The sequence below is a fragment of the Oryctolagus cuniculus genome, chromosome 2 (assembly GCF_964237555.1).
Source record: "Oryctolagus cuniculus chromosome 2, mOryCun1.1, whole genome shotgun sequence".
Lineage (NCBI taxonomy): Eukaryota > Metazoa > Chordata > Mammalia > Lagomorpha > Leporidae > Oryctolagus > Oryctolagus cuniculus.
Genome location: NC_091433.1, coordinates 15,788,721 through 15,814,782, shown reverse-complemented (window position 1 = coordinate 15,814,782; position 26,062 = coordinate 15,788,721). Strand labels below are relative to the sequence as shown.

The window sequence follows — 26,062 nt, the reverse complement described above, 5'->3', positions numbered from 1 at the left end:
ATATGACGCAGTAAAATATATAGAAAGGGTTCTCTACACTGGAAATGCAGACAAATGTGAGGCCATCAAGTTCTTGTTTGGATACTTATTCATTAGTATCTGGGCAGACGAGAAAAAGAATCCTCAGTCACCAACAGTACCAATTACTTATTGATTATCAGTAAGCCTGTCCTGTGCCAAGCATGAAGGCAGGTGTTTTGCATGCATTACTTCCAATCCTCCCAGCCACACATTAAAAAACCTTCTGACTGTTAAGATGAGGAAGTGCAGATGCTAAAAGAGGTGTTGTAACTTAAAGTTATGGAGCTAGGAAATAGTGGTGTCTTCCCATACGGCATAACAAGCATGGCTGCAGGTTTCCTTGGGAAACTAGAAGACCATATAGATTCTGTCTCCTGTCTGCACCCAGGGAGACAGACTCTTTACTGAGCTCCTTTGTTCTTTCTAACGAAATGTAAGCCTGTGGGCTCTGCAATTCAGAGGCCATGCACTGCAGCAAAACTAGCAGTAGGCAGCACAAATTCTCCTGAAGTACACTGGTTCCCCAAAGAATATGCATATTCTTGCAGATGGCTAAGATGAACCCTTGGATTCTCTAATCTTTAAACAGTAGCTGCCTGGTTTAAAAAAATGACATTAATTTGCATTTAAAGAAAGAACACATATTTTCATTAGCAGCTTTTTACAAAATAACTCCTTTTATATAGATTAAAACAAAGTCACTTTGAAGGACAGCAAATTATTAGTCTACCTGAGAATAAAACAGTATTACTACATCCCTGAGTGCCTACTGCTGATGCCAGTGTCAAGTTTAGATTTCCCTCTTTCCTTACAAACCTCTGTCTGTCTGTCTGTCCTTCCTTCCTTCCATCATCCTTCCATATATCCATGGCAGTATTAGTGACTTCTACTTCACTATCGTCTAAATCTATAAAATGAGACATGCGTCCCATATCCTATACTCATTCACTTGGTAGGCCATTCATTTTATCTAAGTTGCTACTGGTTATAGCCCTTTGGTCAACCAGGAGTTGGCAAATGTGAAATAATCAACTCTGAAAAAAATGAACTAAAAAGATCCGATATTTGTAATATATCTTGGTTTCTGTAGTGGAAATCCTTCCAGCACGGCCTGTTTCAATGCTGGCAGCAAGCATGATGTTGGGGACCTTGGATATGGGAAGCGAAGCTCACCATCTGCTTTTGAAGCACAGCTTAAATATATTCCACACGTGGTTTACCGAGTGTAGCCACTGGAGCACGGCATCACCTAGGAATTCGTTAGAAATGCAAATACTTTCAGGCCCACTGGAGACCTATGGGGTTTGCAACCAGTGCTGGTATCCAGCAAGCCATGTTTGCACATGCCTTTCAAGTGCAATGCATGCTATATATATTCCAACCACTCCATACCCCTGCTTGCATGCCTGGTTCCAACAGTATACATGTCCACAGGAAACCAGGATCTTGTGTCAGAAAATACGCATGCTGCTTTACTTCCAGAACTAGAGGAATAATTACTATATCTTAGGTTTTCCTAAGCACGGTTAAGGCTAGGTTAATTACTGTCCTAAATTTTAAACAGTAGTTGACTATGTTTTCATAGAAAAACGTTGCTTCGGTCATTAGTTTGAATTGATCTATCTATCTATCATCTATCTATCTATATTATACTTTCATTAACAACTTAAAAAGTTTCTCAGAAAGAGCCTCTGGTCTAATGGTTAGGAAGTTGGTCATGATGCCAGCATCCCATTTTGGAGTACCTGGCGTTTATTCCCGTTCTGACTCCTGATTCCAGCTTCCCGCTAAGGTAGACCCTGGCAAAGAGCAGGGGATAGTTGAAGTAGTTAGGTCCCTGCCTGGCCCAGACCAAGCCCCAGTTGGTGTGGACACTTAGGAGTAAGCAAGCAGTTGGGAGGCCTTTCTCTTGCTCCCTCTGTCTCTCTCTATCACTGTCATTCTGTGTGTGTGTGTGTGTGTGTGCGTGTGTGTGTAGGTGCAACTGCCTCTCAAATACATAAGAAAAAACATTTCTCCTTCTTTAGGTTAAAAGAAAGTCACTTTGAAGGGCCACAGATTATCAGCCTAGATACAATTGCATGAAATAACTATCTTCTTATAGAATTGTTTAAAAAATAATTGGCATCTAAATTGAAAATTTTAAACTAAAACTATTTTATAGAAACAATAGCCTAATGCATTACTTTTCCTTAATTTTAATAGATTTGACTTACAAAAATAAATGGATTTCCCCAAATGTTGAAAATTAATCAGACAGCTGAAAAGATGTACCCAACACACAAAATTATTTCTATGTATAATGCTCCAATAGCCTATTCAGCAATGCATAATTTAGAAAGCAATGTTTCAGCAAAGTAAATGTTACAGCATAAAATTGTGGCAATTACAGGGAGGTACAATGAATAAATTCTCTGAAATAAGAATAAATAAAACACTTTTAAAATACCAGTGTTATGTACTTTTACCAATGTTATAATCAAGATCTAAAAATTGATTCAACTAAACAAAGTGCTCATTAGGTAAGAGGCTTTGGAGGTTTCTGGATTTTACATAGAGAGTTAAGACTTGGGGCAAGCTGCAAATGAAGGTGAAAGAAGGAACAAGATTAAGAAGAAATCCAGAGGGGCTGGCGCTGTGGCACATTGGTTTAAGCCACCGCCTGCAGCACCAGCGTCCCATATGGGTGTCATTTTAAGTCCTGCTGCTCCGCTTCTGATCCAGCGCCCTGCTTGGGAAAGCAGCAGACGCCCCAAGTGCTTGGGCCCCTGCACCCACGTGGGAGACCTGGATGAAGTTCCTGGCTCCTGGCTTTGGCCTGGCCCAGCTCTGGCTGTTGTGGCCATTTGGGGAATGAACTGGCAGATGCAATATTCTCTGTCTCACTCTCTCTCTCTGTCTCTGTCTCTCTCTCTACCTCTCCCTTTCTCCATATTTCTTTGTATTTCAAAAGCTTAAAAAAAAAGAAGAAATCCAGTACACTTGTGATGCCTCAGTAACTGGTGATGTCTTTCATTGAAATGAGAACGCAAAGGGAACAGGTTTGCAAGAAACAAATGAAATGAATTCAGAGTTGGACATCCTGAATTTTTGATGAGAGTTACTATCACTGTTTACTAGTTCCCATGCATTTTTCTGAATCTTCTGTATGTAGCAAAAGCATAAAGTTCTTTTCATTAGATTCTAGTTTATAGCCCTGGAATAGTTTCCTGCTGGACTATGGTCTCTTTATTTGTTAAATTCTTTATTTAGTAAAAATAACCATAAGCCTTTCACTATAATATAAGTTAAGCATATGTTATCTTAAAAGTATATTTTTAAATTTAAAAAGTCATAAAATTCTTTCTACAAACCTGCAAACATGGCATTATTATTTGTTATTTCCATTTACCAGAAAAGGTCCAGAAAGCTGATGTGACTTGCTTAATTCACATGGTTAATGGATAGCAGAGCTGGGCTGGCATCAAGTTGACTATCTTAAGTGCACCTGCTCTTTCCTATTATTTCAATTTTATTTCTGAGTGGTAATGACATTTAAATGGTACAAAAATCAAAGTGACATAAAATGGCATTCACACAAAAGGCTTGTTTGTACTGCTTTCTTTTCTTGCTATGCCCACTTTATCTTTATGCAAAGACATGAAAATATAAATACATTTATTTGTTATTTTTCTTTGACACTGTTTGCCTTGTTTGCCATGCTTTTTTTTTTAAATGAACAGCATGTCTTGGAAATCTTCCAATATCACACATAGAGTTTCCTGATTTTCTTTGTTTTTCTTCTTCTCTTTTCTTACGAATTTTCTTACTGTTATACAATTCATATAAAAAGACAGATATACTATACATGTCGTTCTGAATTCTCGGGAGAGGTTTCTTTTTACTGAAAGGTAATGTTAACACCTTTTCTTGACTGGTGTGCCATGAACTAAAAGGCAAGACCTAAAGCTTTTTTCCGGGGTGGTCAGTTGGCACAGTGGTTAAGCACCTGCCTGCGAGTCCCACATCCCATGCTGAAATGTCCAGTTCGAATTTCAGCTCCTCAGCTTCAGATTCAGCTGCCTGCTAATGTGCAGCCTGGGAAGCAGCAGGTGATGCTTTAAGCGCCACTCATGTAGGAGACCTGGCAGGAGACCCAGGCTCCTGGCTCTGACCTGGCCCTGCCCTGGATGTCGTGGGTATTTAGAGTAAACCAGCACATCTCTGCCTGCCTGCCTGCCTGCCTGTCTCTATCTTTCAAATAAATGAAAATAAACAGAGATTATTTTTATAATAGTTGCTTCTCCTAGACTTCACACCTTATACCTCTAGATGATCTTCCAGCAGAAACATGCACTTGTGGTTCTCAATGACTAACCTGCAACATGATATAGTTTTTATCAATGTCACAGGGTACACTCCATTGTTGGTAGACAAAATCAGTAGTGAACATAAAGTCAAAGAAAGCTCTTTAGAGTTAGTCATCATTTGGATATAACTTGGTTTTCTACTACTTATCTACAAATATTTCCAACATTTTATATAAACACTAGGTTTAATAAGTCAACCCCAGAATTTTACTATGGTTTTGAGGACTCTATATAACATTTCACTGCATAAAGTAAAACACATTAAAAATTTCTTAAAAAATGAACCACAAATTTATAAAATCATTTTATGGGCTGTGAAACACTTAGAGGCTGTATGATTAAAGGCCTAGTAATATCTAAACTGTTGGCACTAATTCTTAACCATTTGGTGGGAAAATACCTATTGTGTTTCACTTGGAAACCAGTAATTATGTTTTTTCTCTGCTCTTAATCTTCACCATCAGACAGAATACTGAGTTCTATTCATGGCTACAATTGGCTTCTGCTTTCCCAGAACTATCAAGAGGGAGCAGATAAGATGTGAAGACCCTTTGAAGCACATTTACATACACAAGAATAAAGCCAGCAGGATTGAGGCCACTGCAATCTCTACTTTATGCTAAGTCCCACTCACTTGTTACCAATGATACTTGTGTTTGGTGCACAGATGTGGTTTGTCTACTTAAATGGCATTAAAGCATGCAATTTACATTAAAGGAGAGAAAAACTTCCTTAAATTCCTTAAACAAATAAAAAATTCACAAAACTTAAAATAATAAAAATGAAAACCCTAGAAATCATAATTCTTCCATCCTTGAAAAACAAGGAGTCTGACAAAACCTGGGCCCACATTTCTACTGGCAGCACTAAGGAGAACTGGATAGACACAGTTCTGTGTCGACAAAGATTTGCTTTAAGGTCACTATCTGGAAATTTAAGCTCACTGTGTGGAAATACTGGGTGCCTGGCCCCGTCTCCACAGGGTTGGAGTTACCTCTGCATATGAAGAGTTTAGCTATGTAACTTGTCTGTAGGATGACAGAGAACTGGTGTTGTCACGAATGGTATCACGAAGCGGGCTGCTACGGCTTGAATGTTTCCACCAAGTTCACAGTTGGAAACTTAGGTGACTGCCTCAGGAATGGGTCAGTATCGTGACTATGGGAGTGGGCTAGTGGCTGCAGGTGCAGGTTCCCTGTGAAAGGACGAGCTCGGCTACCTCCCCACCCCTTGCCACGTGTGCTCTCTTTCCCTTCTGCTTTGACTTAGATGATGCAGCAAGAAGGTGAACACAAGACACAGGCCCCTTGACCTTGAACTTCACAGCCTCTAGACACATAACACATAGATTTCTGTTCCTTATAAATTACCCAGGCTCAGACACGCTGTTATAGCAGGACATAAATGGACTACAACACTTGCTAAAGTCAAATGATTCCCTCCACTCCCCATTAGAAAAATGACAGACAAGAAGCAGTTCTTCATTAAACAATCTTTTTTCACCTTTACCAGTAAGGGAGAGATCTTCACCTGTAAATTGCAGAAGCCGGGTGAGAGCCAGTGTCGTAGCTGGCACGGACACGACCCCGGTACAGTTCCACGGCGATATGGTCTTTGTCACCTTTGTACAGGAGGATGCCACTGTCTTCATCTGTGGCAATCTAGTGGGAAGAAATCTTGGCATTACTGGGAGGTACAGGCAAACAATCATGCTTCATCAAAAAGAAACATTTCAAGAGGAGTGGAGAGCTTCTACTATGGTTTATTTTCTCCTTGTTGCTATGAGAAAACAACACATGCTGAAAGTACAACTCAAAAGGAAACTCATTTCTAAATTACATAAAATCACAAAGAAACTACAGGAATACTAACAAATACTGAAGTGAATATGTTGGATGTGCTCAGAACTTGCTTTGCTGGAGATGATCACTTACTTGCTTTTGTCACTCCCGTACCAGGGAGGGAACCTGGAATCAGGTACTTTGATTTGGGACACAGGCATCCTAACTGCTTGGCCAAATGCCAGACGTGGGAGCCAGATTTTTAAAGCAATCCTGCCAGCCTGCCTGCCTCTCAGGGTTCTATTACCCATGACTTCAAAAGAGCCCTTGCCTCTCATTTGCGTGTCAGAGTAAACCAAGTGAGAAGGGCTCAAGCCTACAGGAAACTGGCTGTGGTCATTTGGATTCAAAATACTCATTCACTCAGGGATTTTGTTTCCCAGGTAAAATAAGCATATTGCCCCAATTTGTCCCACATGCCCTGAATTCACTACCCCTCATTGAGTCAAATCTCTTCTTTGGGAGACTGAATGACTTCCTCAAAGGTACACCATGACTTGGTGGAAAGACTTCCAATTTAAGTTGGTTAACTTCCGGTCCTTTCTTCCAGGTGCTGGGAGGAGAGTTAACAGGTGCTGGCTGCATCGAGTATTTTGCCTCAACCCCATGCTCCTCGGCTCCCTGCTCTTAAGGACAGCTTCCCCCTTGCAGAGCCATAGAAATACAGGAACCAAATGCCTTTACCAGAGTATAAAATGAAGGAACATATTTTGCTGCTGTATGTTTTTTCATAGGAGCAAGTAGTGAGTAAAAATACCTGGTTTCCATTTCATCTTGGAATTACAAGTGTCAAAGAGAAGAATTACCGAGGCTTTTATTCAAGGAATGTGTTCTGTCACTGTGTCATGAGTCTCTGTCTACTTAGGGAATACTATCATCCACAAGCTACCGTGGGTGTTTATTCACATCGGCTCCTGTTAGAGAGGGGCATCTCACCTGCAGTGTGATGTTTGTCTGAGGCCGCACCTTGGCTGAAGGGATCTGAAGATAAGACTCTTTGTTCACAAAATTCACACTGACCAATTTCTCACATTTCTCTCCCTGGTAACCAGGCAAACATTGACATATGGGCTCATTCATCCTGATGATGCACTGTGCTCCGTTCTGGCAATCAAAATTATCACAGGGGCTGGTACGAGGGAGGACCATGGGTGGAGAAAACTCACAGAACAAGCCACTAAAGAATAAACAGAAAACAAATAAATCAAATTTACTCAATCAAGTAAGGGGGGGGGAGTAGGGGAGGGGAGTTCTGGCACACCTACTTCTAAAGATAAATGTGTATTTCTGCTTTTACCTGTAACCGTCAGGGCAGGTGCATGTGTAACCATTCACTGCATCCGTGCAGTGGGCGCCGTTTTTACACTTGTTGTCTTGGCAGTCGTCAAAGTCAATGTCACAGTGCTCACCTATGTATCCTGGAGTGCAGTCACACCTGTTTGGACAAGCAGGCAAACGGTTTCAAACCAAACTGAGCCAAATTCAGTAAAGACAACTGCATCCTCTCCAGAACAAAAGGACTGTATCTTCAGAAAACTTACAGAATGTGCTCATCAAGTCTCCAAGTTCATGGATGCCTAGAAGAAAGTGCTGGCCTACAACGCAGCTGCATTCCTCATGGTGACCTAGCAGCAGAGTGGTGACTTCATCTCCTTGACTGTGGTTGGAATCCACAATCCAAGTCAGAACAGAATCACTACAGCAGGTCCTCCTTCTCCCCCAGCCCTCACCTTTCTTTCCTTTCACCTTATTTGCCTAATTGCCTTTATTTTTAGGTCTGCCTAATTCATTTGACTGTTAAAATGGTAAAAGTACTATGTCTGTATTCTGAGAATACAGAGCATATTTTAAAAAATCATTAACATTTCTATATTTTCCAGTGGAGACTAGATGCATGGGGACAAAATCTATTTTTTAAGAAAAGATACCCTAATTCACAATGAATCCAGATGAACATTAGGGTAGAATGATACCAACCTTAATAGAGTAAAAATAGGAAACTGATACAAAATTCCTGGGGTCAATCCCATGGACAGCTTTCAGCCTGTCCAGTCTACTGGAGTGAAGGCTGAAGGAGCCCCAGGTGCAATGATGGTGAAGACTCAGGAGTAATAACACAGCTGGCATTCTTTGTGCCCTACCTCTGTAGCAAGTCCTGTTATAACCACACGGCATACAAGGATTCACTGCACCCTCTCTAGCCCCGTGGCATTGGTGACAACATTATACCCACTGTACAGGTAACAAAACCGAGGGGGCATAACAGTGAACTACCTTGCCCAGTGCACTGAACCCGACAAGGGAGCCTGGATTCTAACCACTGTACTACGCTATTGGATTATTATTTCCCCAGGGCTCCCTGTAAAACCCATCTTTAATGCTAACCATTGGAATCTATCATGATGACATTGAGGGCCCAGGACTTGACTTTATCTCTGCCTGGGGAAAACAGTATGGCACTTGTAGCAGTGTTCACATGATGATGTGTGGACCCACAGGGACCATGGAACCTTTACAGGTATGGCCGTGGAGTAGCAGGAGGCATGTGGAAGCTTCTCTACTCCCTGTACCTTTACCCTAACACTCTCCTGTTGTGATTTATTAAGTCTGCACATTGGGCTGTTTGAGTGTGTTTGTTCTAGGTTTAATAGAGGATGCAATGACTTAAAACAATCAAACATACACCAGGAAGCTTATGGCTTAGCTCCATACAGTTGGTATATGCAGTTACATAGAATCAAGCTTGTATCTTGGTTTCATCCTTAAGATTCTATTTTATATTCTTCTAATATATCATTACTATTTTTCCAGGGTACTTAAGAATATATAAGCATTATCAACTGGTTACTATCCCATGCCTTAGGTCCCCGGAACAATTCATCTTATACCTGCGCCCTTTGACCAACATCTTCCCAACTTAACCCATTCCCAATTCCTTGGTAATCATTTTACTCTGTTTTTATGAGTTTAATTTTTAAAAATTCCACGTATAAGTGAGATAATGCAATATTTGTATTTCTGTGTCTGGCTTCACTTAAAGTGTAATCTAGACAAAATTCTTAATCTGCAAGTGTTCTTTTCCTTATTTGTGACATGAACATCATAATTTCCACCTCACAGGCTTGTTAAAAGATTAAATAAAACCAAAGTCTAAGGTAATCAGTATAATTTTTATGTATACTACATGACCAAAAAAGTGGCTGGCATTTTTCATAATTGTATATAAACTTTTCATAATTTTATAAAAATCTTCATGGTTCAGTATGTACTAGTAACCCATTTGTTTTTTTTTTTTTTCATTTTAAGGCTATTAGGATTTAAATGAGTAATGATAATTAAAAACACCCAAATGAATGTGGCATTACAGAGTGCCAAGAGTTTTGTCAGAAAATGCAAAATCTGGATTTAAGAATTATTGGAGAGCTTATGAATTAAAACAAATGGGATTAGGTACTCTTCTAAGAGTAACAAACAGACTTTTGGCTCTGCACGTATGAATTAAGAAATAAAATGAGCTCACTGCATGAGCATGCTTGCTCTGCAGCCAGTTGGTTTTAATGCTAAATCATAATAAAGCAAAGTAAACATCATGTCTTAAGTTAAATGGATCCTAAGTGGCCATACACATTCTGAAATAGATGGACAAGTCCTGAAAAGAGAACTTCCATCAATGTTAATGTGAGCAGAGCCACTGAAGTGCCAAGCATTAAAAGAAAGAAGAAATGCTTTGAAACACTCTGAATTATTTATCTGAGAAAAGAAATCAAAGTAAAAGATAAGAGAACCACACATTCACCACAGTGGCTGGCTAAGAGCTATTTGATATTCTCTTCTCTCCAAATACTATTTTGGCAAACCCATCAGAATTTGGAGTTACATTATGACCAACATTTTTGGCTTTCTTTTGCTCCTCAGTTAGAGTTTCAAAACAGAAAGAAAACATTTAAATACGAATTCCTTAAAGTTTGTGTTATCAATAAAACCTGTCACATTCCCTCAACTCTATTATCTGAAAAGGAGTGAGGAAGAAAGTACAGAATATAAAATATACCTTTTAGAAGCCCAAAAGCAGGCTAAGCAAGATGCATGCTGGAAAAGACTGCTCATGGCATATTATAGTCTAAAAATATTTCAAAGTGGTTTAGGAGATTTATGAGCTCTATAATCCAGCAAGAAAAGCAAAGCGCACTCTGTTAGCTCTGTAGTAAGAAAATAAGGCTGAAGTAGCAGAACAACTTCTCCAACCAAACCCTGGTCAGTAGGCCTTCCTCAGCAGCTCCTGATTTGAATCTTCAAGTCCCTTGTCTTTCTGCAACTACCTTTCTCACAATGTGCAATTATTTACGGCATGGAAGTAATAGCACATATTCCAACTGAACCCATTTTCTGCGATGCTAGATCCTGCTATAAAATAAGCTTGTGAATTACTCACTGCTGAAAACAGTGGGTTTCCAAATCAGCTAATCCATAATCCAACAAAATGTACTTTTAAGAGTGTGCAATCTAATTGGTAATAATAGAGGATGTTTAATTAAGGATTAGTCCTTTTGAAGACCAACTCCCTTATTTTTAATGGCTTCCATTAAGTCTTACTAATACCTTATCTGATAATTACAATGCACAAAGCCCTGTGAAATCTGTTTAGCCGATAAGCAGTCCAAGAAATCTTGCCTTACTAATTTCTCCGAGAAATGATTATATTTGTTATGTAAGTGATGCACTTTCAATTTGTCAAATTCAATTGTGGGCAGATCAAAGACATTAGGAGTTCAAACAATTTCCCTAAAGTAGTTGGTTGAATAAAATATAATGCAGAATTTTGTGTAAAGTAAAAAAGCTTGCATCTTGTGGTTTTTACAAACAAAGGGTAAGCTAAAACACAATGAAAGAAGAGTCAAATCTTTTTCAGTAACACATCAAACAGGATCAGCAGGTATAGTAACTGTATTTGTATATTCTAAAATTTTGGATTTTAAATGAACTTGAAACAAAAGAATGCTGCCGAAAGAGAACTTGAGAATAAATATTTAATTCAGATTGATCTTTGAAACACAGTGAGGAGCTGGTGGTAATGACCCGTTCCCTCATCCGACTGAAGCCTTGTTTGGTACGCATCAACATCTCAGTGTGCCAGCTCCAATCCAAATATCCTCTTAGCAAACGATTCCTGATTTGAGTCATTTTTAATTCTCTGACTCTCATGGAAATTAAGCTTGGGACATTTCACTGAGAGGACAAAGTATGTGGAAATGAATAGCTATGAAGCTCTACAAAAACCTAAGATGGCATTATTACCATGTGACCGGCCATGGCAGCCACTCAAGGAATACTGTGTGAAGGAACAAATAAGGCTGTTTGCTAGTCAGCTGATGTAAGCACTGCCCAACTCCTGCACTCAACGGTGTCATTCCTAGGAAGCCAGATTATTTTCTATAACAAACCAAACAGAATGTTAATAGACTATACACTTGATCTTAGCCAAAGGCTGAGAAGCGATGTTAACCAACTATATAACTTCTTAGAAGAAATATGTATGAGAGGAATTCAAATGTTGGAATGAAAAGATAAGCTTGAATGGGGTAAAAAAAATCTTTTGAAATTCAAATACAGTTTATTGATAACATATATTTTCCATGAACTTTCTGAATAATCCTCTTTAGAAAAATCACCCAAATGGAAAGCATAAAACCCAGTCCCTGCTCCGCCGATAAACAGCCCACAGATCTCTGGCTAGCCAACCACCCTTTCTGGGCCATGGTTTCCTGTTTAAGAGGAGGAATTTGGGCTAGATGATGTCTACACAGCTGCCAGATCTAAAAGGAGAAGCTGCTATTGAAGGCCTCTTAAAATATTTCAGGCAAAGGAATCATGTAATCTGATACCAAACATTTTTCAGAAATATTGCTGGGGAGGAAAAAGGAACAATTTTGAAATTCTGAGCTCACTGAAGGGAGCTTCCTACCTAGTGAGACTGTACTCCTTTATGGACCCACACAGGACACAGATAAGGTGCAAGGGGCATTATCAACAACTACAGTGAGACAAGAGTTGTACCTGAGCCTTGCCATGGCAACCTATCTGGAACATAGAGTCCGTCTGTCTTATGCATCTTGCAAAGTCAAAGTGTTGATTCAGCACATAACATCTTTAGGTACGTTAAAATCAGACTCCCTGCTTTACCAGGAACTTACTTTCAGATAATGATGCACCTTATAGATATTACAAGTGTAACTGGATTGGCCTTCACAAAATTTAAAGAAAACCTTTTCAAGGGCTGCTTTATTCTGTAAATGACTTCCTAGAGTTATGCAACAAAACTGAACACTCATTAAAATTTTTCTTTATTGTACTAGAAAGTTTCCAAGCTGCCTATGAATATTTGTAACAATAAAATACCACTGACACCAGTGAATATGTTCCTTTAATCCCAAGTGAGGGTGAAGCTAACGATAGTGGGGAAGAGGCCTCCTCCGACTGTGGGGCTGAAGGCAGCCTCTGACTTACTTGAAGCCTTTTGGTGTCAGGATACACTTGGAGTCATGCTGGCAGGGGTTCAGGTCCTGGGCACAGAAGTCAAGCTTTTCTTCACAAAGCTCGCCTGTAACACGGCACATGGTGTTAGCGCACAGAGAAAGGAAAACAGGCTTTCCCCCGTAGTCTACGTCATGGGTCTTTTAGATGAGTAGAGCTTATGATGGAAAAAAAAAAAAAAAAGCCAGAAGACCCAATATGGTTCTGCTGCTAAAGTCTTATGGTTTGGGACAATTTGAATATTGTGATTGGTAACAGTTATGAGTGCTGTTAGAATATACTTTGGCAAATAGGTAAAGGGAACCTGAATGTTTTTCATTCCTTTTGCTCTATTTATTTCTGTATTAGACTTTTTAGTAAGGTAAAGCATGGACTCAAAAGACAAATGATTTTCCACAAACTGAACCCTCACATGCAACCAGTGTCCACCCCCAGAAACATCTATCGGTATCCCTGGCCCCAGAATGGCTACTTTTGGTCATTCAGCCCCCAAGGGTAACCACTCTCAACAAAAGCATAGATTAGTTGTTTTTTTTTTTTTTAAGTGACACATAAAAACAACATATTTATAGCATAGCATGTGATGTTTTGATTCGCATATACGTACAGAATGTCTAATTAGGGTAAACATGTCTATCTCTTCAAATGCTTACCATTTCTTTATGATGAAAACACTCAAAATCCTTTTTTAGGTTTTTCTTTATTTAAAAATATTGAATGCTATCAAGAGTCACCTTAGTGTGCAACAAAATTCCACAGCTTCTTATCCCTATATAATTATAACTTAGATCAACCTTTCCCCATTCTACTTACACCTATACTCTCCCTGTAGTCTTTGCTCACAACTATCCTATTTTTAACTCCTACAAAATCGACTTTCAGATTTCACATAGGAGTGAGATCATACAGTACTTGTCTTTCTGCAGATTAGCTGTGTCTGTTCTTGAGTTTGACATAGATGGAGTCATTTGATACGTACTCCCTTTATGTCTGCTTATTATGTGGCTTTATGCTTGACAAAATCCTCAAATCTTTATAGTCTCCAAGGTCTTATAAGTCTAGAAGAAAAATACTTTCTTCTTATGAATCATTGTAACTGCTCAACAGACTATTTCATAGCCACATCCACTGAGATATAATGAAACAGGTGAAAGTAAAAGCAGAGAGAACACAAATGCTTTTTCCATGAGTGCCATCTGACTCCTAAAGAATAATTTTATGAAGAAGTGAGCAAGTAAACCCATGCCGATTCTAGGCACTCTATGTATGTTGAACCACATGTCTGATAATCTCTTAGGAAAATTCTTCGGTTACAATTCCCATGGTCATTATTTCAAACACATTTGGCCAAAATCAATTTTCAATGAGAAGAAGACTCTCCCAATCATTGCCTAGGATATTAAAGTGACTGAGAAAACATGTTTAAAAAGTCATTTTTTCCTTTTATGCCTTAGCTCTTAATATATATGTAATAAATGAAGGTATAAAGTGACACATCTGTTAACTGAATAAAGTGACACAACTATGCATTCCTAAGAAACTATTAGAACTGTCATTTATCCAAAGATTGTGGATTTAAATACCACTGGTTAAAAAAAAATCAGGAGTTTTCAGAGTATTGCTTTGTTACAAGACTCTCCTTTAAAAATAACGCACTGCTAATTAACAGCTAGCTGCTTGACAACTAGCATGTTATTTAGACTTCAAGCGTCTTTTCCTTGATACAAATATATAATGACATTCATGTAATTGTTACCTCAATCTAATGGATGATAAGTTAATTTTTTAATGTCTCTTAAATTGAACTAATTGCACAGAAGGTCTCCTCCATTGCTTCAACAAAATTTTCTGGGTCTCTACCCCAGTGATAAAAAAGGTTTTAACAATGTATACATGATGTACTATTTTTATACAAATTTTATTTAAAGCTTTGCAATTTCAACTGGTATTACTTAAGTTAGACGATGATGGAATCTATTCATGATATTCTACCAGCCTACCCTGATGAAATAATTTTCATTTTTCTAATCAAATATATCTATTTGTAATATGGGCTGTTTTTCCCCCAAAAAACCTTTTATTTAATGAGTACAAATTTCTTAAGTACATCTTTAGGAACATAGTGATTCTTCCCACCATTCCTGCCCTCCCACCCCATCTACTTCTCCCTCTCCCATTCCCAGTCCCATTCTCCATTAAGAAAAAACGAAACAAAAATCTGTTCCTCAACAGTCAAGACAAGGGCTGTTCAAATCATTGCTTTTCAAAATTTCAATTTCACTTCTACAGATTTCCTTTTAGGTGCTCTATTTGGGATACAGGCTGTCTCTATCCAAGGTAGCTTTTGAAAAACTGGAGGTAGATAGGGATTATTTGGGATACATAATAGTGTCATTCTATATACCTTTTACCTCATATGCACATAAGTGCTTTAAAAATTCTAAGAGATGGGGAGTGTTTTGTTCCTTATTCACTGTGATCCTACTCAATCCAGTTAATCCAGTACATAAGGTTTTAATTGTATGATGCTGTGCTACATGCTGAGGTTATAGAGATAAAAGCAACAGACTCTGCCCTCAATCAGCTTCCAATTTAGCAGCAGTGAATGCGTGAGCTGGAGAAAGAACACAGAGAAAATTTCATCTCAAAGAGAAGAAAATAGGGTTAATCCTGACTTCTCTACAATGAATTTATCTGTAAACTTGATCTGGAAAGGAACGACAAGGGAGATAGTTCAGAAGTTGTTGGCTAACCAGATTGCAGAATTTGTAATCAGTATCTTTCAGACTAAGCATGTTAACTTGAACATGAAAAGCTATACCTATGTCAAGAATTTCTTATCTCTCTAATATAATCATAACAATTACTAAGTAGTATATGAGAATTTTCAGTGACCATTACATAAGTGCACGTAAGACTCTGGTAAGACTGTTTGACTACCCCAAAAGTGATTTGCTTTTCTTGATCATCACCAAACACTGTAAAGCTAACAAATATTGCAGAGGTATTCTGTGCATTTCATTCCTGGACAACTCACTTTTAAAGCCCAATCTGCCACTCTATGTTCTTACCATCAGGATCTATTTACTATTTATTATATAAATTTATCCCAACTTCATTACTAGGATAGTGATTTTTCCTTTTGTTTTAATACTTCCTTTTGGAGTTCTGTGGTCAATTTTTCTCATCAATTATATATGTTCTTCTTCTTATCCTAGATCTTTACAACCATTGTTATCTGTTTATAATCTTTATATGTTATATTTGCTTGTTCCTATTTTAGCACACACATATTATTTCTATTTATTGGGTTACTTAATAAATGTTTATATAGTGTTTACTTCTGCATGTTGGTTTTCAAACTTGTAAAAGTAAGCAGTTACTTAGTATTTATGGCTACCATATAAGACAAATATGTAGGTTGCATTACTAGGTATGCCTTTCAGATTATTTGTTTTATTCCAGTCCCTTTTGTTGACCCTAAGATCATAGACAGCAGAACCCTTGGCACATTTCTGTATCCTCTCAGAGTATGGTACGGTGACATACTCAAATTATCATTACTGTTAGAAACAATCTTGCCACTTAAGGCAAAAAACTCTTATCTCCCCAATCTATATTCAATTTGAGTTTAATTATAGTCTTTAGATATTTCTCTCTTTAATTTTCACTTAGTCACTCACAATTAATGACATAACTTGTACTCTTCCCAGTAAATGTTACTTTTAATTTTCCCTGACTGAATATTAAAATAAACATTTTCATTGATCTCCTTTAATACGTTCTAATTATACTGAATTCTGCTGTCTTTAGGCGGGAGGCGCAGGTTTTAACATTCACATAGCATTGTATAAACAATGCTCAATACAAGATGGGAAACATAGCGAGTTCCCTAGATGAATGTGGGACTGTATATCTACTTCCAAACCAATCCGGGAAGAATGGACATCTGGAGGCTTCAATGGTTTTCAGAAAGAACAGAAATACTCATCAAATGCCCCATTGTCATGAGCTAAGATATTCCTAGACACTGCTTTTGAAAAAGTGCCCCCACAAATGTCATAGTATTGAGAGAAAATTATGCAACTTTTACTTGGTTTTTGGTTTTCCTACATCTGTAGTCAGAGCTGGGACTAAGCTAGTGGAAAAATAATAGAAAATAAAGGGCTAAGGACCTGAGACTGGAAATCTCACTTCTTCAGATGATAAAGTACAAGTGACAGAAAGAAAAGGTGAAAATATGCTTTATTCCATTATACATCATTAGGATTCTAATCCATTGCTCTATAAGAAGGTGTTTAAATGTTTAAGTTGGCATCAGCAATGCGTTTGAAAGCAGGTCAATGCTCATGAACCTTCCAAGAGATGTGGGTATAGACAAACTTTGATGCCATGATTTGGCTCTAACCCACTCCAAAAGTCCTATTTACCTGCTTTTTGCAGCAGACCCTTAAAAGTCCCCAGTGACAAAGCAACAGCATGGAACAAAATGGTTCCATTTCCCAGCCTTTGTAATTTCTCTTTTTAATTATCCTCATGATTCCTTGTGCTCAGCATTTCTTGATAAGAAGTCAAAGAATGATTGGTATGTGTCTGTGTGCTGGTTGCCTGTGTTCTGGAGAAAGGAGAGTAGCCAACCAGGGGGCCTGTTATTTCATGATAACAGAGCTTAGGATATGACCCAATATAACTGGTGATGGAGGTGGTTTATAAACAATACCTGGGTGCGCCAGGACTATCTGAATAAACACTAGCACATGTCCTAAAAGAGTCATCTTTCTGGTTAAAAAAGTTATGCCTAATTCTTAGGTCATCTCTTCTAATTATGTTCATCAAGTAAGAGTGGCTGAGAGAGGGATTAGAAATGGTCAAGTTCTCCAGTGACACTAGTCTGCACTTTGTGGGGGAGTGGCAAGAGTGAAACTCACTTCCCTAAAAGGGTATGATTCCTCACAGTCTCACTCTGCAGGAGGTGCTATAATTAATTACTGAAATCTATAAATATGGTTTGTCAAAAGAATTTGATCTGGTTTGCAGGAGACCATTCATTCTGGTTTGCTCAGGACAGACCTGGCTTTTACCTGCTGTACCAAGGTGATTGGCAGTAGTGACCCAATGCACTCATAATGGAAACCTGATTTGAATGATGTTATTGTCACCATATAGGTGAAGCTGTAAAAAAGCTCTATATCAGAGTTAAAATTTTATTTGGGGTGAAGAGTAAGCCAGCTGATCCTATGGAGAAACTTCTTATTCAGTGATATTTGGGTTGTGCTGTTACTTCCCGAATGGTCTTCTGCAACTGTATGCAATGTGAAATAATTGACTATTTACAGTAAAATAAACTAATTGTTCTGGTCCCCAGTTCTTCATCAGGAAAATGAGGCTTTGGAGTTAAAGATGTGTAAAGTCAACTGTGGCTTTAAAATAGTGCTTTTTTTTCCTTTTTTAAATTTTTTGACAGGCAGAGTAGACAGTGAGAGAGAGAGACAGAGAGAAAGGTCTTCCTTTGCCGTTGGTTCACCCTCTAATGGCCACTGTGCCAGCGTGCTGCTGCCGGCGCACCATGCTGATCCGATGGCAGGAGCCAGGTACTTCTCCTGGTCCCCTATGGGGTGCAGGGCCCAAGGACTTGGGCCATCCTCCACTGCACTCCTGGGCCACAGCAGACAGCTGGCCTGGAAGAGGGGCAACCGGGACAGAATCCGGTGCCCCGACCAGGACTAGAACCTGGTGTGCCGGTGCCGCAAGGCAGAGGATTAGCCTAGTGAGCTGCAGCGCCGGCCTTAAAATAGTGCTTTTTGAAAAAGGAAAAAGCTGTCAAGAGATGGATAATACAGAGAGCAAGTTACCAGATGGAGCATAAGGCTTATGTAATGGCAAGAATTGTGTCAGCATGTGCCCAGATCTCCTATGGTACCAATATTGCAAATATCATTGCAATGAGGTAGAAACCTCAACACACTTTTATGGCTCTTTTGAGAAATAGTACCTGGGGTTGGCCTTACTTCCTGCTCCAACTCAGATCTATGCATCTAACTGATTTTATTTTTATTATTTTGTTAAATATTTATTTGAAAGGCAAGGTGGTGGGAAAAGATCTCTTCCATCCACTGGTTCACATCCCAAATGCTCACAACAGCCAGGGCTGGGCCAGGCTTGAGCCAGGAACCAGGAACTCCATCCTGGTTTCCAACATGAGTGCCAGAGACTCAAGTATTTGGGGCATCTTCCACTGCCTTCCCAGGTACATTAGCAGGAAGCTGCAACAGAAGCTGATATGGGATGCCTGTGTTGCAAGTGTTAACTAAACACACTGCCCTACAATACTGCCCCCTCTACTGATTTTAATGTTGTTTCCTCCTTAAACACAAAGGAGCCCTTACTTGCATCCTCATTGGGACTTTTCTCTCTTCATATTATATGTTTCTAAATGTCTTAGTTCCACACTTACTGAAATGGTTTTAGAACCATTCTACATTTCCCCCAGTACTTACAGAGTGGCATGCCTATGGCTTTTTCCAGTTATTCTGATAATAAACCACATTTTTTGCATCACCACATACTTATTGCACAAGTGCCAACTGTGTTTGAGGACCTGCATCAGTACTAGGATTCTAACAGCGAACAACAAAAACTGCCTATTCTCATAGAGTGTATATACCAAGGTAACATAACCTTGGCTCTGTGATGAATCTTATGCAGGAGATTCCATGGTGAAAGAAGTGGGACTGTCTCTCTATGAATGGACAGGGCCACTTTCCTGGAACAGCAAGATGTGGAGGTGGGGAGGTAGTGGGGAAGGAAGGGCACTGGCAGAGGCTCTGTGCAGGAGGTGGCATGAGAATGAGCTCTAACAAGGTGGGAGTGAGCTGTGGCACCAGAGGAAGTTACGGAAGTTCATCAGAGCCATATCTTTGCTCTCTCAGCAATGGATTTAAGGGGCTTAAGTTAGGAGATGGTCAGACTGCATCTGCACTTTGCAAACAACATTTTATCTGCAGGAGGGCAGACAAATGTACGTAAGATGACAGCTTGGACTTGGTAATTGTGGAGGAGATACAGATGATGCAGAGAGATGTTTAGGAAGCAAAATAGATACAACTTCATGATGGATTGGATGAATGTAGGTATAAAGAGAGACAGCAGGATTGTCTGGGACTTGTAAGATTTTGGAATCTCTATCTGTACTTTTCAATGATATGGAGAATGTTGGAAGAAGACCAGGACTTCTGAGGAAACAGCAAGAGTTTTAAATATAAATATGCGAGGACATGAGTTGACTGTTGTCCCCTTCCTACAGTGTGCTGGAGTCATGTGGTACCTCATGACCATATTGGAGATAGGGTCTTTACAGAAGGAATCAAGTTAAAACAAGGCATGAGATTGGACCCAAATCCAATATGGTTGGTTATCTTATTAAAAAAAAAAAAAAGGAAGTTTGAATGCAAAAATAGACTTCTTCGAGGGAAGATGATGGGAGGAAACATAGAAAGAGGCCTGGACCTGACCACAGCCATCAAGGAACTAAGAGTGTAGACACTGATTTCAGATTTTTAGCCTCCAGAACTGTGGGATAATAAAAGCCTATTGTTGAAGGCACCCAATCTGTGGTATTTTGTTATGGCAGCATTAGGACACAAAACTTCTAAATGATGCTGTTCTTACGTTTCATTCCTTTCATTATGTGTGGCTCCCCTCTACCATGTTTCACATTTTTGTTTAGGTCTCTGAGGTTCTCTAACAGAGTCCGCAGTCAGCAGTGCACAAAGGAGAAGTCCCTCATGACCATGACCATGATCTCTGACCTTATAAAGAGCCAACATGTTTTAAAAGGAGCACAGTGGAAGAGTTTAGTTCTACATTTGCTGCTGGGATCAGGACACTCTGTAGAGCACCACGAGTCCTAGTTGAGTTGGACTAAGGGACCCTTGCCCCGCTGCAGGGGGAGTTGGTGTTAGCTGATAAGGTTTACAGGTCAGGCTAACCAAGCAGTAATGTCAATTTCCTTCCATATGCGTATTAGATATGTAAAATCCAAAGAAGCACAGGGGCTGGAGCTGTGGCGCAGTGGGTTAACGCCCTGGCCTGAAGTGCTGGCATCCCATATGGGCGCCGGATCGAGTCCTGGCAGCTCCACTTCCTGTCCAGCTCTCTGCTATGGCCTGGGAAAGCAGTAGAAGATGGCCCAAGTCCTTGGGCCCCTGTATCAGCATGGGAGACTCGGGAAGAACCTCCTGGCTTTGGATCGGCGCAGCTTCAGCCGTTGAGGCCAACTGGGGAGTGAACCATCGGATGGAAGACCTCTCTCTCTCTCTGCCTCTCCTCTCTCTGTGTAACTCTTTCAAGTAAAAATAAATAAATCTTAAAAAAAAAAAAAAGCACAAACTACTGTGTCTCATAGAAGGGAAGAAAGTGACTTGAATGCATTGTTTCACCAACTTTACACTCTGGGGATTACCCTGAATACAGCTGCAGCTGCTAACATGCATAGTATCACTGCTGAGGACTAATCTGGAAAGTACTTTATTAATTTAAAATATTTCAAAAGCATAAAAATTCATGCAAGTGAACAACACTTCAGTTGACTTACATTGCTGGCACCAATTTCTCAAATTTTTTTTTTTCTAATGAATACTAAATACATGGTTTAGCTCATTGTATTGTAGAAAATTCTTAACAATAATGATTCTTGGGCAAATGAGCAGATAATGAAGACATTACATGGTGCATGAGAGTTCACCTTAACTGTTTCCTGAAATGAATACGAATGGTATAAAATGAAATTCATCACTTCTAGTAATATTGATTTACATGTACTCTCTACAAGTTAGACTTTTTTTCTTACAAAAAACAGTGCTTCAATTTAACTTTCTTGATACAATACTAGAAAGGAATTTCTGGAGCTGGATCCAGTAAATGATTAAAGGATGAGCATGACAAAGCCCTTACCCTGGAGAAGTTACCATATAGAAAAGTCAGAGAACTAAAGCAAATGTCTAATATGCAAGTATCCTGTAAGTTTCATTTAGTGACAGATACAATCAGCATCTTGGTGAAACTGGACTGAATGGCATTATTATTATTATTACTGAAACTATACCACACAGTTCAAAAATACATTATTACTTCTTCAGAGTTGTTGTCTAAGCCATACTGATTAGAGAGAGGGGATATTTGAAAGTTACAGGGTGAATGATTATAGTAATTGCTTTCTATCTACCAGGAAGCTTGAGCAATATCTTGTCTTGTCTAGGCTGTTAGTCCACAAGTTTGTTCAGCAAAAAGAAGCTTGGTCATTTTGTCTGCAGATTTAGGGTTTCTGGAATTTCCTAACCCACATCGCTTCTTAAAATATTAATTTAGTCCACACTGGAAAGAGAAATTGGAAAGGGTATGCAGTTAATAATTGAGTACAATCTCTCTCTTGAATTTTTCCAAAATTTAGTCCTTTAAATTCAGGTTTGGAATGTTTAAAACCAAAGTAATTTTAGATACCAGTGAATGGTGTTGCTGAACACTTAGCTTTCTCCAGCCTCTGCTAATGTAACTAGATTAGTTTCTGAAACAGATGAAATCTCAGAGTCATTCTTAGGGGTTTACAAAGGGTCTGGGGAGAGTTCTATAACTGGCAATGTATTCTCTATATGTTTTAATTTAAAAATTGTAGAAAGCTAGTTTTCTTTTTAATGAGAAGGATCATAAATGCTGATAATAATAGACAAAGACCTTAGGACAACAATCTTAATAACTGGACTAGAATGCTAGTGTTAAACTTAATCAATTATGACATTTTCAAACATGCTTACAGCAAGGGAGGAAGTCTGGTTGATTTCCTGACAAAATCCCCAAGACACGGATTTACGGAGGGTCAAAAACATCATCATTCAAATATTTGCATTTTGAGCTCTTGCTTGATTTAAGAAAAGTCTAATTTTATTCTATTTGAATTTTCTTAGCCAGGGAAGGTATCAGAAGAAGCCAAGGACTGGATGAGATAAATGAGGTTTAATTTCTTAAAAGTATGCTACTTGAGGCAAAGAATACCAATGTTGAAACTTGTGTACTTCTCCCTGCTGGGAGTATTCAGAAGCAAACTGGGTACAACCAGATGTTTGATGAAAAGATGTATTTGCTGGTGTCTTTTTTCTTGCAGGAGGGGCAGGAAAATGTTTTTTGAATGCTGATGAGGGAGATTCAATGGGATAAAAGACAATTTATATATTATATATTTTATACTATAATATATATATATATTTTACACTATTATATATATATATATATTGTTCAATGGGATAAAGAGAGAGAGAGAGAATAAGAAAATGCGTGTTCTCAGAGCCTAGCTTCATCCTTCCAGGCCAGACTTTGATGGGTCCTCTGCAACTACAAGATCTCCCCACAATTTCTCCTGCAAACCAATAACTATCTCAAGAGGAAGTAGAGAGTTTGTGTTCAAGAATCCTAGAATTGGGCATGTCAAGTAGGTAAGTTGCATGTTTAGGAAAGTTAAGATAACTGAGTCTGAATTTTATCATTACTAGAATCTTAAAAGTCAATCCAGTTCCAATGGAAAACTGTACATTTCCTACTTGTTCTTTATTTACACAAATATTTGTCTCCTCTCACAGACCCTGCAATGTGGCAGAGAGACTGATGAATTGTAGGTGACATTAGACACAGCTGATGGAATTATGGGAGTCATCCTTAAATTGAACTGGACCTGAAAGAAAAGTACAGTCTTCCCTCGATATCCTTGGGGGATTGGTTCCAGGAGTCTGGCAGACATTCAGAGCTCCATATATGAGTACCTTATATAAAATGGCATAATATTTCACTTTAACCTGAGTATATCTTCTGTATTCTTTAAAAGATCTCTGGGATATTTATAATACTGAATACAACAAAAGTGCTATGCAAATAGTGGTTTTGCTGCATTGTTTAGGGAATAATGACAAGGAAAATAAGACTGTACATCTTCAATACAGATGCAATTGTCCCCCCAAATATTGTCCCCCCATCCATGTTGAGTTCATCCACAGATGAAGACCCTGTGGATATTGAGGACCAAATGCATATAAATTTTCTACTATTTACTAAACCAGTGCATGATTATTTGTTCCACCTATGCTCAAGGTTCAAATCTAGGCACCAGAGCCAATCAACTTGGTAGATACCCAGTTTCTAGCCTGAATATTCAGGATCTTTAACAGTAGAGATGGTGATAGTTGGTTTTATTACAATCAGTAGGTTACTTATAAACAGCATGTTTCTGCTGCTGTATTTTTAAAGACTTATTTATTTATTTGAAAGGCAGAATTATACAGAAAGAGGTAAATGGAGAGAGAAAGAACTTTCACCTGCTGGTTCACTCCTCAAATGGCACAATGGCTAGGGAAGGGCTAAGCCAAAACCAAGAGACTAGAGCTCCATCCAGGTCTCCGATGTGGGTGGCAGGGGACCCAAGTACTTGTGCCATTGTCCACTGCTCTTGCAGGCACATTAGCAGGGAGTCAGATTAGAAGGGGAGCAGCTAAGACTCGAATCAGTGCCCATGTGGGATGTGGCATTGCAGGTAGTGGTACAATGCAGGTCCCTATTTTTTCTTTCTTACCTTTTTTTTTTTTTTAAAGATCTGACTTTTCCTAAAGATTATTTTTTCAGTCTGCTGTTTTTCATTTGTTTCACTATTCTCAATCTTACTTTTATTTTGTTCAGTTAGAAGTAATGAACTGACCTTTAAAATATGCTATATAAACCATCCAGACAGCCCCCACTTTTCTAAGGGTAATTCAGTGCAGTTGTCAGCACAGAAATATGGAGAACTGATCTTGAGGGCCCAGGAATTCTGGAGGACATGTTAGCTGCTGATAGAAGCCCCTTTGAGTGAAAAGTGTGAAAAACAGGATGTGTATATAACTGGGACACTGTCATAGAGATCCCTGAGATAAAGTTAATCATAATTAAAAACAGGAACGATCAAGAAAACACGCTGTAAATTAAAATGTTTCTCAGAAGGATAACAATTTTTGTTCTCATTCTTATTGTCTAAATGGTATGAAATGGGTTGTTTGATAATGTTTATATGTCAGTGATTTTTATCTGCATCCACATTCAGAAGGAAATGTTCTTTTACTTATGAACTAGTGAAGTAGCTATATTATTAAAGCTCTGAGCAAACGAGAAGTGACGGCTTTGTAGTGGTCCACTATCTGACCTAATCCGAACTTGCAGTCAAGACTCAAAGTCAAAGTGTTTGTCTGGTAGGCAAGGGTAATGTTTTATGGATTTTTGTATTACTTTCAATGCTTTACACCGTGTCCTGCATAAGATATTTTCTCAATAAATATTTTATGCATTTTAAGTGGAAAACTTACCTCTCCAAATAAACAAACAGAAAATGAGGTGTTTTTTCAGTACTTCCTTATTGGAACACTGCAGCTAAATAATAAAACCAATTCCAACAGCTACTGAAACTCCAGAAAATATCTGACTCAGTTTTCAAAATAAATAAAACCAAATCATATTAAATAAGACTTGGCTAAACTATGTTGTTGACCTGAGTTTGGTGGGCACTGCCAGTTAAATAAAGAGGAAACAGTTTCTTGAAAATGTTCTCTGAGACCAAACGCACCTAAGAAAGCGAAAGGTTAGAAGATGAATGTTCAAAACATAACATTACTAGATTGCCCAACTGTCCTCTTCAGTGACTTCACTGCCAGTGAAGTACACAGTGACTTCAGCTGCCCTTACTTGAGTCTTTCAAGTAAGCTTTCAACTATTTTGATTTTATATAAAGACCTTACATATCTTCATGCAGAATTAATAACGGAAGGAGTCACTGTTATTAAGAGATCATGAAAATCTAAGAAATATACATAAAATCTATATATACAGCCAGATCCAAGAATTCTTCAGTATTCAACATATACTCATACTTCAAAATGGAGTAAAAGGGCAAAAGGAACCAAAGACTTATCCCTACATGGCATCTTTCTATTTGATATCTGCATTGAAAGAAAATCTTGAAATTCTAATAAGAGGAGAGGAAGTATTGAAAACTATGAGGAGAGAAATTTGCTTCACACACATAATTTATTTTTCAGATTTTTTTTCTACCATAAACCATTAAGAATTCTTTTGCCACTAGGAATGACATCAAAAATACAAACCATGTTGGAATTATATGAAGTAAAACTTAAAATTTGTCAAACAGGGTGGACCCGATACTTCTGGAGTGTACATATTTACCATTTTACATTTTCCTATTCATTCTTATATGTTATTCTCACAGGTCTACAAGAAGTGGTAAAAATGTCATTA

At 38.6% G+C, this 26,062-nt stretch overlaps 1 protein-coding gene across 8 annotated transcripts in view; it reads right to left on the bottom strand.

Annotated features, from left to right (window-relative positions):
- SLIT2 (slit guidance ligand 2) overlaps nucleotides 1–26,062 on the bottom strand; it is a 397,498-nt gene that overhangs the window by 18,583 nt on the left and 352,853 nt on the right. For all 8 annotated transcript variants that reach the window (XM_070069592.1, XM_070069594.1, XM_070069595.1 and 5 more), the window contains 4 exons: nucleotides 12,716–12,809; nucleotides 7,509–7,646; nucleotides 7,148–7,388; nucleotides 5,901–6,031 (listed from right to left, as the gene is read on the bottom strand). In XM_070069592.1, the coding sequence (XP_069925693.1) occupies nucleotides 5,901–6,031; nucleotides 7,148–7,388; nucleotides 7,509–7,646; nucleotides 12,716–12,809 (604 nt within the window). The remainder of the gene's footprint in view (nucleotides 1–5,900; nucleotides 6,032–7,147; nucleotides 7,389–7,508; nucleotides 7,647–12,715; nucleotides 12,810–26,062) is intronic.